Here is a 20074-nt window from a genome sequence, read left to right on the forward strand (position 1 = left end):
TTAGCTTGAATATTCCATACCAGTTTTTTCTAAAAAAATCTCATTTAAATAAATATGTTTGTTTGTAAAAATAATTACTTCCACGTTGTTTAAAAAAATTAATTAATTGTAATTAACTTTCTTGATTTTATGTATAGTCATCTATTTATATTTGATAAATTAACTACAACATGAAATACTTTTACATTAATAATATAAACACTAATTAATTTATAAATTAATGACTTTTGTTTATAATAAAAATCAGGAATTGCACGAAAAGATGATTGGACCATAAAAGTTCTCTAATTATAAAAGTAACGTATGTAAAATTACGGTTTCTCTATACGTAGATTTATTAAAAAGGAAAAATTACTACTATCTAGAACTAGAACATATGATGGATTAATTGAAAAGGCTTTTGACTTTTAGTGACCGAAAAGTGTTTGATATTTTGATTACAGACGCATGCATGTGCATTCATCTACACAAAGACAAGAACAGAAAATGGAATCACCTGCTTCACTCACTCATCTCATTCACACGTTAACCTTCTCTGTGTCACTGTGAGGAGAGAAACTGCGAAAAATGCTTCGGTTAACATCACCATTTCCTCTTTCTTTCTCTTCAATTTCCAACCCCAATCTTCCTTCATCCTTCCCTCGCCCTTCACTCTACCTTCCTAATTCTACTTCCCAAACAACTTCACTTCGCATCAATACCCTACAACCTCTTTCTTGCTCAATTTCTTCCTCCGTCGATCAAATCACTCCCATTTCCCAGGTTTGTAGTTTAAACCACACACACTTTCTTGTGTTTGTATTTATAATTATTGCATTCGTAGTTTCATTGCTGAAACCCCCTTCTCTGTTGGAATTTCTAACTTTTGGTTTAAACGTGATGATCCAGATGCAGGAGGATAGCTTGTTGTTGTACTCAAGAGCTTATTGGGTTACTGAATCTGTTATTGCTTGGAATGTCGATGTTCAAAACGGGGTTTGTTACTTACTTTCCAGTAAAAATGCTTCATTGAGCATTTCAAATTCTCAAATTCAAGGTTTTTGTTTCTAGCCTTCTACTTTCTTTTGTTTTTTGTTTTAATTTATATTTGATTGTAAATGAACATTGACTCATTGAATTGCTAATTGATAGGTGAGGATTTGAAAATTAAGCTTCAGGAGGATAAGGCTGGCCTTTCTGCAAATGTAATAGCTTTATGGTTCTATTATTTTTTGACAGTTTGGTGGCTTTCAAGTACGCACTGTTTTGACTAAATATTACTTCAAATGTTGTGTTTGTAGGTGGTGGAGAAATTTCCACATATTCGAGGTTACAGAACTTTTAATCTGCCGCCCGGTTCGGATGTTAAATCTCTTCTTAAATCCCAGTTGGCGGTGGCTATTTATGATTGTAAGTCGTTTATGCCTTCAATAGCTCGTAAAGCTATGCTTAAAAGTTGTATAAGCTTACATTTGTGTTCAGCAGCACATTTAGCAGCATAGTTCAGTTAGTTTTTGACCTATGCTGCACTAGATTGTGTAAAATGAAATCTATGAAGAATGTGCTTTGCACTATATTTGATTATTATTTGGGCTTATATCACACTCCCTTTGGTCCTATAAATTTGATGGTTGATTCCAAATATGACGATATTCTTAATCTCTTGGGGAATAGTGATCATACACATATATTTGATGGATGCATTTTTTAGTAAATATGAAGTAAAGGCGTAACAGTAATAGGGACTACAACTGCATGCAGAAAATTTTGTAGGAGCTAAAAATAAGACTTGGTAATTCCGTAGTGTCTACTAATAGCATTTCCTTTCATGATTTTGCTCAGCTGATGAGAAATGCAGGAATTGTACTGGTTTGCAATTACCTGGTGTTTTAGATGAGCTATTCTCATATAATGGCCCCCTTGGTGCAATTTTCTCAGAGGAAGCTGTGTCACTATACTTGTGGGCGCCTACTGCTCAAGTATATTTTCTTCCATTGAAATAGCTTCAAAATCTTATGACACTCTCTTCAGCCTTATCTTCATATTAAGATAGATCTTTGCACTTTTTTTGGGTGAAAACAGTCGGTGTGTGCTTACATCTATAAGCACCCATCAGGAGATGATCCCATAGAAATTGTTCCCCTTGAGGAGGAACATGGTGTTTGGAAAACTAAAGGGCCAACAAGTTGGGAGGGTTGTTACTATGTTTATGAAGTATGTGTATACCACCCTAGCACTTCGCGGGTTGAAAAATGCTATGCAAATGATCCATATGCTAGAGGGTAAGCATAGTTTTTCGTCAACGATCTTTTCCAAATTATTTCTATAATCGAGATTCTATTTCTAGAATTCGTAATAACAATTTAGTAATACAAATTCTATGTGATTAAATATAGATTTTAATTTAATTTTCTAATGATTTGTTGTTTTAATTTCTTCTTTTTGTATTTAAGCAGACTTTCATCAGATGGCAGGCGGACTTTTCTGCTTAATCTTGACTCTGATGAGTTAAAACCTGATGGATGGGATAATCTGGCAAATGAGAAGCCCATTTTACATTCTTTCTCTGATATAAGCATATATGAACTGCATATAAGGGATTTCAGGTAGCTATTTAAATATTTATTGACATCCTTAATTTTATTCAAAGATGATTCTATCTTTGCTGAAAGTTTACTATAAGTGATGTTATCCTGATTACCTTCTGCTTGTTGTCATTTAGTGCCAATGACCTCTCTGTGCAACCTGAATTTCGTGGAGGTTATCTGGCCTTTACTTTACCGGTAATTCTAATATCTCCGTCCACTAATGATGAAGTTCGATAAAAATAAGAATTTCCATATTTATGAATAGTAATGGGCATAATTCACTTTTTGCTTATTTTGCTGTCTTATTATCTTCTTATTTGAATCATCTACGAGCATATGTTTGAAGGATTCAACAGGTGTACTTCATCTAGAGAAACTATCAAGTGCTGGTATCACCCATGTCCATCTATTGCCAACATTTCATTTTGCCGGGGTTGATGATGAAAAGGAGAACTGGAGAAAAGTTGGTAAGATTTATAACATATATTTGTCTGAATATTTGGGCTTTTATTTTTATAATACAAAAATGTCTTTTTTTCAATGTTTATAACTCATTTGCAAATTAGGAATCGGTAAATATAATTTGAAATGTGAAAAGGAATTTTACTTGTGGTAGTTTAAGGTATGCTTCCCACTGTCTTCAAGGTAACTCTGTCTTGGTCTTAGTCACTACTTTGTCTATAATTGAATACCTATGCGTCTTTGTAGGCATTTCTAAGCTCCATTTAATGTTTTGTGTCCCATCCTTCTATCACACAGCTTGTTATCTGTTGTTTTATGTATATTTCGTAAAATCAATACAATGTGATGCATACATACACACATACATCCCAATGCTATTTGTTTTTCTCTTGATACTCATATCTTTGCATATGTATATGTGCGATTTTATGTGTTTGTGTCTGCCTTCTCACGTGTTTTACCTATCACAACTGACATCTCGTTTCTTTTCTAACTTGTACAAACTTGATTTTTTATCTCTTTGTTTTGAAGCTTTTAGATAATATCTGTGATGTAACATGTTCTTGATTATATTGATATGAATTGTCGTATGTTATCTGACTTAACAACACTGATAGATACGTCAATTCTGGAAAGCTTGCCACCTGATTCAGATCAGCAACAAGCACTTATTACAGCTGTTCAAGATTTTGATGGATATAACTGGGGGTATGTAAATACCACTGGTGGACAGTTCGGACATTTGCATATGCTTAAGTTTTCTTATTAATGTTCTCGTCTTAAAAAGGTACAACCCTGTTCTTTGGGGTGTCCCCAAAGGGAGCTATGCAAGTACTCCAAATGGCCCAAACCGTACAATTGAGTTCCGTAAGATGGTTCAGGTATGAATTTGATGTTCTTTAACCCGATGTTAAATTGATGGATCAATATTTGTAAATCTTTTTTAAATGTGGAAGAGTAATGCCATTTTCTATTGTAATTTGTTGGTTAAATTAATTCTTTTTGTTGTCTCTTGGAATTTATATACATTTCAGGCTCTTAATCATATCGGCCTTCGCGTTGTGTTGGATACTGTCTACAATCATTTGCAAGGAAATGGACCCTTTGATGAACATTCTGTCCTTGATAAGGTCAGGAATTATCGAAATTGTTTCTTTATGTTGAGAGTCCTATATCGGACAATATATGGCCAGAACATGTGCTTATAAGTGGGGGCAAATCTCACTCTACAAGCCGGTTTTGTAAGGTTGAGTTAGACCCAACTATATTTCTTAACACTTTAGTTGACTTGTAATTGTTTAGATACGAATATGTGTAGCTGTCCTATTGAGTATTTCATCATTAAGCCTATCTACTTCTGTGGTGTGAAAAAAATGTATCTTATAGATTGTTCCAGGTTACTATCTAAGAAGAAACACAGATGGTTTCATTGAGAACAGTACTTGTATGAATAATACTGCGAGTGAGCACTTTATGGTTGAGCGTTTGATCCTCGACGATCTTGTACACTGGGCAGTCAATTACAAGGTGATTGTTGATATCTTCACTTGTGCTTACTCATTTCCTTTTCAATTTGTGCGATTTAGAAACTATCTGTTTTTTTGTTTGTTTTGGGGATGGAACTTATAAATTCCTAATAGTATATTACTATGGAAGTTTATACATCTTATTTGGAGGGAGATTAAGCAGCCCGCAGGCTTTGTATTTTTTTTTTTGTTTTTGCTGTATTAAGTTATCCTGATTTTAAGGGTTTTTTATCCTCGCCTTAATTGTACTTTCCCTTTCTTTTTCTATTAAAATAAAAAATATGTAACGGGGTTCCATGAATTGATTATCATTGACCATATGATGCATTTTCTTTTCAGATTGATGGGTTCAGATTTGACCTTATGGGTCATATAATGAAGAGCACAATGGTATGTAATTCACTTTGGCATTTTACTTTGACTCACTTTGGTATGTAACTCACTCTGGCATTTTACTGTAACTTAATACGAAAGTATATTAGCAAATAAATGCAAGATATGGATAGACAACAGTCGGTTCTTTGAGAATGCTCACATGATTCCCTGGCAAGTGTAACTCGTAATTTAGATATCAGAGTATATGGTGTAATAGTGATTGAATGTTAAATTATGGGTTAAACAGAAAAGAACTTCAGCAGTTTTTTGCTCTCTTATTTTGGATTATGGGTTGAATCTTAAAAATAATTTGTTAATAACAGATGAATCTGACATCATAGATGAATGTATGACGTGCAAGTAAAATAAATGAAATAAATATTGATTTTGTGACATGGATGCAGCTGAACGCAAAAAATGCTCTCCATTGTTTAGCAAAAGAAAAAGACGGAGTTGATGGTTCCAACATCTACATGTACTTGTTCTCCAATGTTGATTTTTATTGAATTACACTCATTGGTGATTTTCTATATGATTTTCACCCCTGTTCATTTTACTCGTGCATGTTGTATTTTTTCCTAATTCTGTGATTTTTTTTTTTAATTTTCAATTTAATTGAAAACAGATATGGTGAAGGATGGGACTTTGGTGAAGTTGCAAAAAATGGGCGTGGGATAAATGCTTCTCAATTCAATCTTTCTGGAACACGAATTGGGAGGTAGGTTTTTTCTTATTCCACTATATGTTGCTTAATAATCTTTCAATTTTTTTAAAACTCTAAATGTTCAAGATAGAACTTCTGAGCCTGTTTGGTTCAATGGAGGGGAGGGGAGGGGAGAAATTTTAATGGAGGGGAGGACAAGGGAAGTATTTTAGTTAAATATGTGCTTGGTTTAAAAGAGAGGAGGGGAGGAGAGAAGATAAATTAATTAAATATATGTTTGGTTCACAACGAGAAGGGAGATATTTTAAAACTAATTTATCTTTTTATTCTTAAAATCCTACAACATTCATGTTAAGTAAAATAGTCATGCGTAACAACATATTCAAGTATATTTTACCAAAAGAAATTTGCCCATTCATAAACAACACAAATTATCAAACACAAAATATTTAATGTTGTAAATGAATTAATACAAATAAAAATATGAATCATAGTACGAAATTTAAGAATCAAAACAATTATAAAAAGAACAAAGTAAAACACATAGAAACAAAAAATGTATTGTCATAATAAGGAAAATAATAAAGTTGCCATCAAAAATAAAAATGAAAATGATGTTGATTAAGAAAAAAAACGGGAGCAACAATGCTTGTAACATATGATGTTCACTTGAGGAAGGAAGAGGCTTTTAACATGTTTTCACAAGTTGGTTACAATTTTGCATCGATTTTGTTCAATCTTGCTACAATATATGATTCTACATACAATATGGATTGTTGGCGGTGAGTGAGATCATAAAATCATAAGATTTTAAGATCCAGGACAATATCTTAACAACCTTGGATGACAAAATAGACACAACAAAGTAGGAAGGAGACAGTCGGTGGTAACTCAAAAAGTTGTAAACAGGATGAGGAAGAGGCTCCTTTTACCATTACGAAGAGCAATAGGTAAGTCAACAGAAGGCTCCGGTGGAACCGCGCCAGGAGAATAAATTGGAACTGTTGCAGAATCATTAGAATTAGTAGCAACACTCTTTGGAGCTGAATCACTGGAATTAATAGGATTTGTTTCTGGAGTTTTAGCTCATAAATAATAGCATATTGGTGGAACTCAAGGTTACCTTGTGACTGTGGATAATTATGAGTAGAGACAAATGACTCAAATAGGGTAGGTTAGAAGTAGTAACATATGTTGTAAACCAGATGTAGGGGGTGAATCAAAGAATTGTGTATCCTCAAAGAAAGTAACATCTGCTCAAATATAAAAACAAAATGTAGATGAAGATTAACACCCAATTGAGTTCTAGAAATACCAAAAACAAACAATTGATAGCTCGTGCAGACAATTTATCGCAGCCAGAAGATAGATTATGAACAAAACATGTAGGGTTGAACACACAAAGAGGGATTAACATACAAGGGGTTCTTAGGAAACAAGAGTGAGTGTGGAATATCATTATCTTACACTGAGGATGGCATGCGATTTATCAAATAACAAGCAATGAGAATAACATCACCCCAAAATTTAAAAGAAGCTGCATAGGCGTTGATCAATAAAGTTCAAGTTGTATCAACTAAAAGACAATGTTTTGTTTTCTTTCAGCAATGCCATTTTGTTGTGGGGGTGTGGGGACAACTGGACTGATGTATGATACCATAAGAAGCCATGAAAGAGTTGAATGGTGCAGAATAATATTCTTTTGCATTGTCACTTTGCAACATTCAAATTACTTTTTCAAATTGATTCTTTATCTCGGCACAAAACGTCTGAAAGACACCAAATAATTGTGAGCGATCTTTCAATATAGTGATTCAAGTGCATTTAGAAAAATCATCAATGAAAGTGACATATTATATGTATCCCAAAGTAGATGGCAACCGACTAGGACTCCAAACATCAAAATGAATCAAAGCGGGACATGGATCTTTTGTTGGAACTACTTGAAAAAGATGCTCTGACATGTTTGCCAAGTTGATATGGCTCACACTCCAATGACTTTAAATGTGAAAGTTGAAGAACCAGCACTTTTGTTTATCTAAACTTGGATGGCTGATCGGAAAAATAGCAAGTGTACTATTTTTACCGATGTAGTAATAAGGAGTTTTATCTCCAAGTATCGATCTCAAGGATTGCGTAGGAAATACTTATTTTATTTTGATTCTATCATAACAAAAAGATAATGGTTTGGTTGTTTGGGAATTCTAACAATAAACACAACAGACAGTAAAATATAACTGATTAATATAAAATATGCTAGGGGAAGTGGTTGATTTAACCAGTTATGCATTCAGTCAAGATTTCCTTAATACATATGAAACATTCAATTACCTAACCTCAAAATGTTCTTCCTTAAGTCCTTAAGGAAGAAACTATTAAACTACCAATTCTTACTCAAATTTCCATTCAATTAATATCATAAATAATATCAAGGTTTGCGGTGGTTTACAACAGTTACTAGTCCTAGATGATGCAATCATAAACCTAATTGTGTGAAAATCCTAACAATCACAATCCTGTTATTGATAGTCATAGATCAATTTGTATTTGTCCGATACAAAAGCATAATAACATCACACAATTGAATTGAAATAAGTAACATAGCAATAAGGAAATCATTTGTTCAAATTCATAACATACGATCAAATCAGGACCACCCCCCTAACATAGGGGGTTTAGCCTCTCATAGTATTCAAAGAAAGCATAATGTAAAGATTAGACATTACAAAGAATTAAGAGATTTTGATCTTCAATGGTTGATGCCCTTGAATCTCGCCGTCTTCAAATCCTTCGTAGTAGCTATCTTCTCCAATGCAATGTTTTCTTTCGTCCGTCAAAAAGTCCATTCTCCTTTCTCTTCCAAGCCTTCTTATAGCTTAAGATGAATCTCCTCCAAGCAAAAGGTCCAAACTACCCTTAATGAGCAGAATCGGTTCACAAAACAAAAGTTAGGGTTTCCATGCTGCGCCCAACAACACGGCCGTGTGTCACCACACGGGTGCCCGTGTTGCTCTCCATGATAATTATTTTCAACACAAGCTACAGAGGCAACAACACGGGCCGTGTTCCTCCACACGGGTGCCCGTGTTAATGCACTATTTTAAACAACACGGTCGTGTGTCACCACACGGGCGCCCGTGTTGATTTCTGTTTTTCTTCTCCCATTTTGCTCTGTCTGATCAACAACACGGGCAGTGTTGTGGCACACGGGTGCCCGTGTTGACCTGCTGTTTCTTCATATTTTTGCCTTTCTGAGTATTCATAACTTCACCATTATTGCTTTTAAACCTGTGCAATGGCCTGTAACAATGACACTACTAAACGAAGCATAAACGGGATCTTTTTTGACATAAACTTGTAATCGAATGCAATGCGATACCAAACCAACAAAACATGATAAATGACTCCGAAGCAACTAAAAACAAACATAAATCTTACCAAAGTGATGAAAATATGTCGGATTAACGGTGGGAATTCAATGGAAATGGTGACCGATCAATGGCCGAAACGATGATTAATGATATATCCGGAGATGCACAAACACCACAAATGGTGGGTGGATGATGATGAAGGTAATATAGACCCTGTGATTCATATGTCTCAATAGTCTTTCCCATACTATAGTCCCTATATAGCGAAAGACCCGGATGAAAATGTTATGGAACAATTGAGAGAGTATGTTTGCTCCTTGAAATCAAATTAAAAGGACAATCAGGTATAACTAACATATAGTTTAAATAACACATAATTCCATGATAGAGATGGTAGATGTGAATTTTGATCAATACTACCAATAAGTTATGCCTTAGAACCATTAACAAGAGTAATATTTTGAGGTATTTTAAGAGGTGACAAGTTAGAGATAAGAGACACATTACCAACTACATGATTAAGCATGGAAAAATAATCCGTTCCCGCCCGAATCAAACAAACAAGAAAAAACCAATTTAACTGGTGCGGGGAAATCCTGGTTTTTAATTAGGGGGCGGAGATGCTAGTATACGCCCTGCTCCCACCCGCCCCCACCCCGGCCTATTAAATTTATTCTATTACTCTTATTTTAAATGATTTTATTTCCCATTTATCCTTAATCTTGAAATAACAAGTTTATTAAAATTAATATTAAGTTTTTTGGAAATACAGATTGATAAAAATGACCAAATATTATGATTATTATTAAAATGGGAAAAGTATTTAGTTTAATTATTGGTTTTTATTGCCATTGAAAAAATCTTGCATTTTTTTTAAATAATAGTTTTTACGTGGGTGCGGGGAAACCCGTTTTCCGCTAGGGCGGGGTGAGTGGTAAATTGTTACTCCCGACTGGGGAGCTGACAATGCTTAAACCCGCCGCTCCCCATCCCGTTGCCATGCCTATACATGATCAAAGCACCGGAATCTAAAAATCATAAGGGGAGAATCACCAAAATGAGTGAGAATGACCGGAGATGAAACATATCGAACAACCATCAAGCTACTAATCAAAATTAACTTTGAATGATTTTGAAAAACAAATTTGCAACAAGCAAGATAAAACACAACAAAAGTAGTAAGCTAAAGTGACCACAGAATGTCCTAGGAAGCCTGAAACACGGCAAAAACTTCTGAAAAACCAGCCAACTGCAAAGAAAGCTCCGAATGACCTCTCAAAAGTGGGACCCACATGATATTGATGGTTCCAAACGACACAATGGAAAGACGAGTCAGTTGATGTCAATGGTGAATGAAAACTGCGAAGGGAAGGCGACGCCTCACGCACCAGGAAATATTAGAGATTGTGGCGGCACGTTGCTTGACATATGACGGCGTAGCATCGGCGGACAGCTGATCGGCGACGTCTAATTCTAGTGGTGGCGCACGTATCTATGGCGGCGGCGGTGGCAGAAGCAAGGGCTCTAACGGATGCTCCAACTATTGTCAGCGGTGGTTGTGGCTCTTATGGATTTCTCGTGACCAAATAACAATCAAACAAAAATAAATTAGGGTTAACCTGGACGGATGAACCCATTTGAAAAATCTCGATCTAGATACCATATTGAATATAACTATTCATATACATATAATCTAAATGGGAATGCAATCCTATCTAATTCCTAAAGATACTAACAAATCATAATATAAAAAATTATCAATATCCCATCATTGCTTACTTTTGTCTTTTAAATTTCGAAATACTCTAAATATTTCTTTTGTTGATTTCTCATGCTGGAATGTATATTCAGCTTTAATGATCGAATTCGTGATTCCATGCTTGGTGGATCTCCATTTGGCAACATTCTTCAACAAGGTTTTGTGACTGGCCTACGTTTGCAGGTGTTTTTTTTATAACTTAATTCCTATCCTGCACACGCGCACGCACGCCCACACATGCACGGACATGCACGCACACGTACGCACATACACACATATGTCACTATATATTTTTGGCCACTTACTTAAATGTTTTATGGATCCATTCCTACCTATTACTTACCCATTAACCACTTCATAATAAATATCTTTGGCTCTACTAGCATGATTCTAATGAGATTTGTTGCCACAAGTTAACATCTGGAAAAATATGCTTAGAAATTCCTTTTACTGCTTGCATACAATTTTAATTTGAAAACTTGAGTGTCTGAGTTTCATCCTATTTCTGCAGCCTAATGGCCATGATCACGGAACAGAAGCTAATATGAAATCCACGCTTGCTGCATCAATGGATCACATCCAGGTTTTGGCTTACAAAGTTTTGTATATATTTTAAGTTAAAAATACTAGAACAGACTGTTGGAATTATTGAAATTGCGGTGCCTGCTGGCAAAGTTTATATTTTCATGGTTGCATTTCATGTAAAAATTTTATGTAATATGTTTTTGACTCACATCCGTTCTTTGTTTGTTTCAGTTTTTTAATAGGTGTTTCGCTTTAGACTTCTATCTGATTAGTTAGCATTAAGAACATGGGAGATGGTTAGAAAATTCTCTACACATATTTTTGGGTGAAAATTAGCTCACAAGATTTTGACGAGATTTCATTGTTGAAATTCACATTTTTGGCTTCTAACCTCAAAATAATTATAACTTAAGCTAGTAATGATGGTGGAGTCAGTAGTGGAGATAGTTCTTGAAGTATCATATATGTAATATGTATTACGCATATGCTTTTGATGGGACAAAACTTTTGGTCATATAAAGTTAACAATTTACTCAGTTTCCCTTACTCTCTCTTTCACCCATCCCTCTTAGGGAGTTAGTGTCCTTGTAACTCAGATCAATATGATATTATTCCGTATTGTTGTAAAATATTTTAATGATATATTAAAAAGTGATTCTTACATGTTACATCTACATGCTTTAAATAAGAGAGAATAGAAAATCTAATGGGCTTTGACTAATGGGCCTCATTACTAATAGAAATAATTACTATTTACAATCTAATATTTACAACACTCCCCCTCAAGCTGGTGAATGGATATCTATCATTCCCAGCTTGCAAGTAAGTTGCCTGAATCTTTCTGTTGGTAAGCCTTTTGTTAACACATCTGCCAGCTGATGCCCGGAAGGAACGTAAGATGTAATTATCAGTCCACTATCCAACTTCTCTTTGATAAAATGTCGGTCAATCTCAATGTGTTTAGTCCTGTCATGCTGAACAGGATTATGAGCAATACTAATAGCCGATTTATTGTCACAAAACAATTTCATAGGACCTTCACATTGTATCTTCAAGTCTTCTAGAATTTGTTTCATCCACAATAGCTCACAAATTCCTAGTGCCATAGCTCTAAATTCTGCCTCGGCGCTTGATCGAGTAACTACACTTTGCTTCTTACTCTTCCAAGCTACAAGGTTACCACACAGAAAAGTACAATAGCCTGACGTAGATCTTCTGTCACTCACTGATCCGGCATAATCCGCATCAGTGTAAGTCTCCATAGTTAGATTTCCACCTCTTTTAAACAAAAGTCCTCTCCCTGGAGTTGCTTTAAGATATTGTAGAATGCGGTCTACAGCCTGCAAATGTCTCACCCTCGGATCATGCATGAATTGGCTCACCACACTGACTGTATATGCCAAATCTGTTCTAGTGTGTGCCAAGTAAATCAATTTTCCCACTAATCTCTGATATTGACCCTTGTCAACTTTGTCACTTTCCTCCTCAAAGCTTATCCTGTGATTTTGTTCAATGGGAACACTTGCAGGTTTGCATCCAAGTTTGCCAGTTTCCTGCAAAAGATCAAGCACATACTTCCTTTGAGAAATAAAGATGCCTTGCTTTGAGTAGGCTACCTCAATTCCCAAGAAATACTTGAGTTGCCCAAGGTTTTTCATCTCAAACTCTGCTGATAATTTCTCTTTGAGGAAATGTCTCTCAATCAAATCATCTCCTGTAACAATAATATCATCAACATAAACAAGAAGTACAGTCAGTTTTCCTCCTTGTGAATGTTTAAAAAATAAAGTGTGGTCTCCTTGACTTTGCTTATAGCCCAAACACATCATTGCCTTTGTGAATCTTCCAAACCATGCCCGAGGGGACTGCTTTAGTCCATATAAGGCTTTCTTCAATTTACACACCTTGTTAGCTCCATTTGTTATGCCAACACCTGGTGGAATCTCCATATACACTTCTTCCTCTAAGTCTCCATGCAAGAACGCATTTTTAACATCAAACTGTTGCAATTCCCATCCACATGAAGCAGCAAGAGATAGTAAAATTCGAACAGTATTCATCTTTGCCACTGGGGCAAATGTCTCCTCATAATCAATACCATACGTCTGAGTATAACCTTTTGCCACTAGTCTTGCTTTGTACCGATCAAGTGTACCATCAGATTTGTACTTTACAGTATAGATCCATCTGCATCCAACTGGACTTTTGTCTCTTTTCCTTTCAATAATCTCCCAAGTACCATTTTTTTCAAGTGCTCTCATTTCCTCATCCATAGCTTGGACCCAATTTCTATTTTGCAATGCTTCTTCAACAGATGATGGGATTTTCACAGAATCAACAGCTGCAATGAAACTTTGATATTGTGTGGAAAGATGTTTAGTGGAAACATATTGAGAGATATGGTGTCGATATAGGGAGGGACAAGATCTTTTATCCTTCCTTAAAGCAATGGGTAAATCAACTGGATTAGTGTCACAAGTATCAGAAATGGCACAATCATCACTAGAGGAATCATTTTCAGTACTTACCTCCGGTTCAGGCGATTGAATTTGTTTCTGGAGAATGTCAGGTTTACTTCTTCTCTGATACACTAGAGTTGGTGCTGGAGGTGCTGATTCCTGTAAAACAGAAGGCCTTGAAGGACCAGGAACACTTACTGGCTCAGATTCAGGTGTTGAACTAGGACTCAAACTCAAACTAGGTGACAACTCGGGTTTAAGAGAGGGAACACTGATAGGTGTTCTAGGGAGGCTAGGACCAAGGATCAGAAACTCGGACTCAGACTCTGACTCTGACTCTAAGTCACTTATGTTCTCCCCCTAAGACTGAGAACAAGTGAAATATGACACATTTTCATGAAAGGTGACATTTTTGGAGACAAAGAATTTTCGACTCGGAGGATGATAACATTTGTACCCTCTTTTGTTGGGTGCATAACCCAGAAAGATACATCTGACAGCACGGGGATCCAATTTGTTACGATATTGTTTGTGAACATGAACAAAAGCAACACAACCAAAAATGCGAGACTCAAGAGTGTGTAAGATAGGAACAAATGGAAAACGTGAAAGCATAAATTGGGCAGGACTTTTATTACCTAACACTCGAGATGGGACCCGGTTAATCAGATAGGCAGCAGTAAGAATTGCCTCACCCCAATAAGAGGTAGGAACAGACATTTGAAAAAGGAGAGATCTAGCAACTTCAAGTAAATGACGATTTTTTCTTTCTGCGACACCGTTTTGTTGTGGGATGTCAACACATGTGAATTCATGGAGAATGCCATGTTTACTAGTGAAGTTGGAAAAGGTATGATTGACATATTCTTTACCATTGTCAGAACGAATTCTTTTTATGCCTTTCCCAAATTGCGTTTGTACCATATTATAAAATTGGATAAATATTTGTGGTACTTCGGATTTAGTATTCATCAAGAAAATCCAAGTTACCCGAGTACAATCATCAATAAATGAGACAAACCATTTTGCACCAAAAATATTAGAGGTAGGGGCAGGTCCCCAAACATCAGAATGAATCAAATCAAAAGGTTCATCACTTTTATTAAAACTGAAAGGAAAAGATACACGATTGTGTTTTGCCAACTGACAAACATCACACTTAAAAGACTCAACAGAATGGTGTAAGAACAACGACGGAAACATAGACTTAATTATATAAAATGGAGGATGACCGAGACGCTTGTGCTGAAGCCAAATTTGTGAGGCTGAAGAGGAAGACTGAGACTGGAAACAGGAGGACAACACCTTTGGATGGTCATCAGAGAAGTAGTATAACCCTTCCTTTTCCTTAGCAATTCCAATCGTCTGCCCCGTGGTAAGGTCCTGAAAAACACAATGGGACATAGAAAAAATTACTCTACAATTCAGATCACGGGTAAGTTTATGGATGGAAATTAAATTGTGGGAAAGTGTGGGAACATGAAGCATAGATTGCAACTGGAATGGAGGTTGCAAGTCAATATTTCCAGTGCCAACAACACAAGCATGAGAGCCATCAGCAACAGTGATATAAAGAATACTCGAAGGTGTGGTATAAGAGCATAATAATGTGGAATCAAATGTCATATGATTAGTAGCACCAGAGTCAAGAATCCACGCATTCTTAGGAATATTACCACAAACAGTAAGAGATCGGGAGCACAAACTCTTACCAGTAACTGCTAGAGACCCAAAACCAGAAGGCTTACTCATGGAGTCAAGCATAGACTTCAACCGTTCCACATCATTCTGACTGAAGGAGGAAAGATCAGTTCCCCTCTTTTCAGCCATTGAAAGGACAATCGAGAGAAAACAAACCAAGAAACAGGATGGGTTAGGGTTTCAAAGATGAGTGAACAAAAACAAGAAGCACGATGTGCTACAACACAAAACAACAATGACCCAAACACCCAAAAACAACAACAAACTGCAAACTGCAGTAAAAGAAAAAAGACTCCGCTACAAGGCGGCTAGAGTTTAGGCGGAAGCGAATCCCCCAAAATCGGGAGCTCTTGATACCATGTTGTAAAATATTTTACTGATATATTAAAAAGTGATTCTTACATGTTACATCTACATGTTTTAAATAAGAGAGAATAGAAAACCTAATGGGCTTTGACTAATGGGCCTCATTACTAATAGAAATAATTACTATTTACAATCTAATATTTACAACATGTATAAACAAAATTTGGTGTATACAAGTCATTCGTGGCCTTTCATGTTTTCTAGATTGGAATGGCTGGAAACTTGCAAGATTTTGTGCTAACCAATTCCAAAGGAGAAGAGGTATTGACATTGCTCCACCTGCTATGTTTATTGGAGTTAAACATGCACTTTGCATACTGTTTAAAAAAATTATGGTGGCTCTGTTTCATTTGAAATCGGATCACGAACTCAAATTTTAACATTTGATTAACTGAACTGCACTAGTAATTTTGAAGTATTATAGAAATATGATTTAATTCTTATTTCATTTTTTCGAAGTATGATGTAATGTTCTGTTTTTAGGAAAAAATTGCATATTTAAAAATTGAGGTATAAATAATTTAACGTTGTTAATATTATTTTACTCTGCTGAAAATGGATGACTTTTGGGAAAGTGGCTTTCTTATTTGGGCTCTGACGGAGGTAGGGCCAATGGCAATACGTAGGCCTAGTGGTAAGATAGTGGTCAATGGTCATGACTGGGGGAGTGGTAGCAATAGCAGATGCCGAATGGTAGAGAGTGGCAGTCGTGACTCATGAGCTTGTTGTGGTCAGTGCCAATGATTGGCATGGCAGCAACAGTAATGGCGATGTTAGTAGTGATATTCTTATCTCGAGTTAACTTTTAGGGTTAAGACCTAAAACCTAAATTATAATCTGTAACTAGAGCTTATCCTAACTGTGTTATTGGGCCACCCATATTTTGCCACACACCAGATAACCCATTTTAAGTGTTAGACAATTTGCTGTTGGACCACCCGCATTTGTCCATGCTTCAAATGTGGCTATGGAAGTATCAATGGTAGTTGACAAGTGGTAAGAAAGGTGCTGGTTGAGGTGATAGTGAAGAGCGGCAGCAATGGCAGTGGTAGATAGTGGGAAATGTGGAAGTTATGACAAAGGTGTACGTACAGGGGTAGCAATGATGGTGGAGTCAGTAGTGGAGATAGTTCTTGAAGTATGAAACTTAGGTGGTGAAAGTCGACACATTACACAGATGCATGAAAGTGGAGGTGTATTTTCTCTAATAGGTGATATCTTCAAAAGATTTATACCTGTTGGCGGAATGAGAACTCTTTCTTTGAGAAATCTTGCCTAATAAGTTTTTATGATATCAGGTGAAAGGGTCAGAAGTATTGACATATGGTGGGACACCCGTTGCTTTTGCCTCATCCCCCATAGAGACGGTAAGTTTATTCCCTTGTATATCCCCTGGCCCCACTTTTCTACTTCCTCCAAAAATACTCTGTAGTTGGACAATATTTTTCAAGATTTTAAAGTATCAATATTGAGCATCTTTATCAACAATGTTGATGTGACGGGGGATAAAACATTTTGAACATCTTTACTTGTTTTGCAGGTCAATTATGTTTCTGCTCATGATAATGAAACCCTCTTTGACATTGTGAGCATAAAGGTAATATGACAACAATCAATATTCTCAACATTCTACTTTTCTCATGCAATTTTTTTCTGGGTCTTTGGTTCAGTATCATTCTTTACTTTCAGACTCCGATGGATATCGGTGTAGCTGAGAGATGCAGGATAAACTATTTGGCAACAAGTGTTATAGCATTATCACAGGTAAGAAGTTCACCGCTAAAATCAGAGATTTTGTATTTCTTTTATTTATACTTATGCACTTATGTTGGAGGCTTTAATAAGTGCAACAATCTAGCATGGGAAGTTTTTTTTGATAAAATCTAGGATAAGATTTTTTTTGACAATCTAGATAAGAAGTTAATAAACTTGCAAAAGTACTATAATCTGATTGTTCAGCAGATTGTAACTCTCAATTTCTTATAGAGAGACTATTATGGTACTAAAGAATTTCTGTTCTTAGGGCATACCTTTTTTTCACTCTGGTGATGAGATACTCCGCTCAAAGTCACTGGATCGAGATTCATACAATTCTGGGGATTGGTTCAACAGGTATTCTCTATATATTCAACTTCTGCTATGCATATTAACTTTCATTGTTACTGTTTTAACTTTGCCAAAATTAGCATCATCTATATTTTTATAGTGGTTGCTTTTGCAGATTTAGTGTTACTTAGTAATGTGCTTCCTTTTGCATCTAACTTCACCTGTAATCTCACAATTTCAGACTTGACTTTACATACAATTCCAATAATTGGGGAGTTGGTCTTCCTCCAAGGGAGAAAAACGAAAAAAGCTGGTCATTGTAAGCATTTCAACATCTCATTAATACCTCTTAACAAATGGCTCTGCAAATGCATGCCTCAAGGGTACCGATTAATGAATAAATGTATTTTTTATTAAAAAGTATTATATTCAATGTATTAGTAACACCAAGTATTACAATTTTCTATGGATATTTTCTTAACGCGCTTGTTGGCATTTGCCTTCATAAAATGTCACAAGAAGAACGGGTCAATAACGTATCCAACATTATATTGAGAAAACTTATGATTTGGTGGACTGTTGAAACTGTTATTAAGGCAGTGATTTTCTTAGTTTACCACTTGTACTGCATATGTTTACTACTTGATGATCTTGAGTGTCAGGATCCAACCAAGACTGGCAGACCCATCCTTCAGGCCTCAAAGGAGTGACATCCTCGCTACCATGGACAATTTCTTAAACCTGTTGCGTATAAGGTATTCTTCACCACTTTTCCGCCTGAGGACGGCAAATGCTATACAGGTGAGACATTTTAAATCTCATCATTATATAAAATTACTTCATCAATTAGTACATAGATAGATACTGAAGTTCTTAGTCAACTTAATAAATATTCTTTATCAGCATCTAAATATTTTCACCACATTAATTTGATTAACTTGAATTCTGAAGTATCAAATTCAGAAGTATCAAATTCAGAAGTGTTAATGATTAAAATGCTAACAATTATAATCATCATCATCATTGGCAATTAGTACCTATCGACCTGAGTAAATTGTTATTTTATTTGTATTTTGATTTGTTTGTTTTCTAATTGTTCTTGGTTTCTACTAATAAAGTAGCTACAAGCTACAGCAAACATTAATGAATAAAACAGTTACTATTCCAAGACCTAGGATTTTTGGTACACAAGACATAAAACTTCTGGTGTCGTTTGCAGCAACGAGTACGCTTTCACAACACTGGACCATCGTTGGCTTATGGAGTCATAGTGATGAGCATTGAAGATGGCCATGATGGTTTTCCTGGATTGTCTCAGCTGGATTCCATGTATGTTAAAACATTTTGCAATTTTTTTGTTTGTTGACTAGAACATGCTTTAATTTTGTTGACAATTGTATTGAGCAGATATTCGTTCATTGTTGTCGTTGTCAATGCGAGTCCACAAGAAGTATCATTTGTTAGCCCTTCCATGCAATCAAGAAATCTTCAATTGCATCCCATTCAGGTTCGATCCATTGCACCATCAATTGCTAGATTTTGATCCGTTTATAGTTTCAAATGAGGTGTTCAGTTCCATGGTGTATATTGTATTGTAGGAAATGTCATCTGATGACCTTGTTAAGAGCTCAAAATACGAGGCTTCTGCTGGCTGTTTTTCTGTGCCTCGAAGGACGACAGCTGTATTCGTGGAGCCAAGGAAAATCTGATGCGAGTGCTTTTTTCCGATGTGGATGTTAAGCCAATAATGTAATAATTGAGGACGATACTACTAGTGATTATGATGCTAGTTTTGGTTTTGGTTCATCCGGATGGTTCTTTTGCGACCTTCACAAGGTAGAGATGGAACAGCAAATAAAAAAAAAACAGTATTTTCAAAATACGAACCTGTGTTTGTTTTATGGCTTTACACACTTATGTTATGTAAAATCTAATGTTAGTTGAAGATGTCTATGTGAAAGGCCCTGAAAGTCTTCTTCACTTGTGGCATAGTTTCAAAGATTTTTCATTTTTTTTCTTGCAATTTCTTTTCTCACTCTTACGGTGTGCCACCACACTTGAAATCTAAAAATATCCTCATGGTTTTTCGGAGATGCATATTCGAACTCATCAAAATTTGGTCTGAAAATACATCTGTGGAAATTTCTGGGGTGAATTCGCATTCGAACTCATCAAAATTCATTTTTATTAAAATTTGGTCTGAAAATACATCTGTGAAAATTTCTGGGGTGAATTCGCAGATGCATATCCGAA

At 35.7% G+C, this 20074-nt stretch overlaps 1 protein-coding gene across 1 annotated transcript; it reads left to right on the top strand.

Annotated features, from left to right (window-relative positions):
• Positions 1-430: 430 nt before the first annotated feature.
• LOC127097755 (pullulanase 1, chloroplastic) lies at positions 431-19801 on the top strand. The gene is made up of 28 exons (XM_051036244.1): positions 431-762; positions 889-1036; positions 1132-1184; positions 1281-1389; positions 1822-1958; positions 2062-2261; positions 2436-2585; positions 2702-2762; positions 2914-3034; positions 3647-3737; positions 3817-3910; positions 4064-4159; positions 4416-4556; positions 4895-4945; positions 5335-5405; positions 5556-5648; positions 10817-10907; positions 11236-11307; positions 15980-16036; positions 17074-17142; positions 17316-17372; positions 17465-17539; positions 17799-17887; positions 18063-18140; positions 18484-18622; positions 19041-19150; positions 19229-19328; positions 19420-19801. Exons 1-28 carry the CDS (start codon positions 568-570, stop codon positions 19528-19530), a joined length of 2859 nt encoding a protein of 952 aa, XP_050892201.1. The 5' UTR covers positions 431-567; the 3' UTR covers positions 19531-19801.
• The last annotated feature ends 273 nt before the right edge of the window (positions 19802-20074 follow it).

The sequence above is a fragment of the Lathyrus oleraceus genome, chromosome 6 (assembly GCF_024323335.1).
Source record: "Lathyrus oleraceus cultivar Zhongwan6 chromosome 6, CAAS_Psat_ZW6_1.0, whole genome shotgun sequence".
Taxonomy (NCBI): domain Eukaryota; kingdom Viridiplantae; phylum Streptophyta; class Magnoliopsida; order Fabales; family Fabaceae; genus Lathyrus; species Lathyrus oleraceus.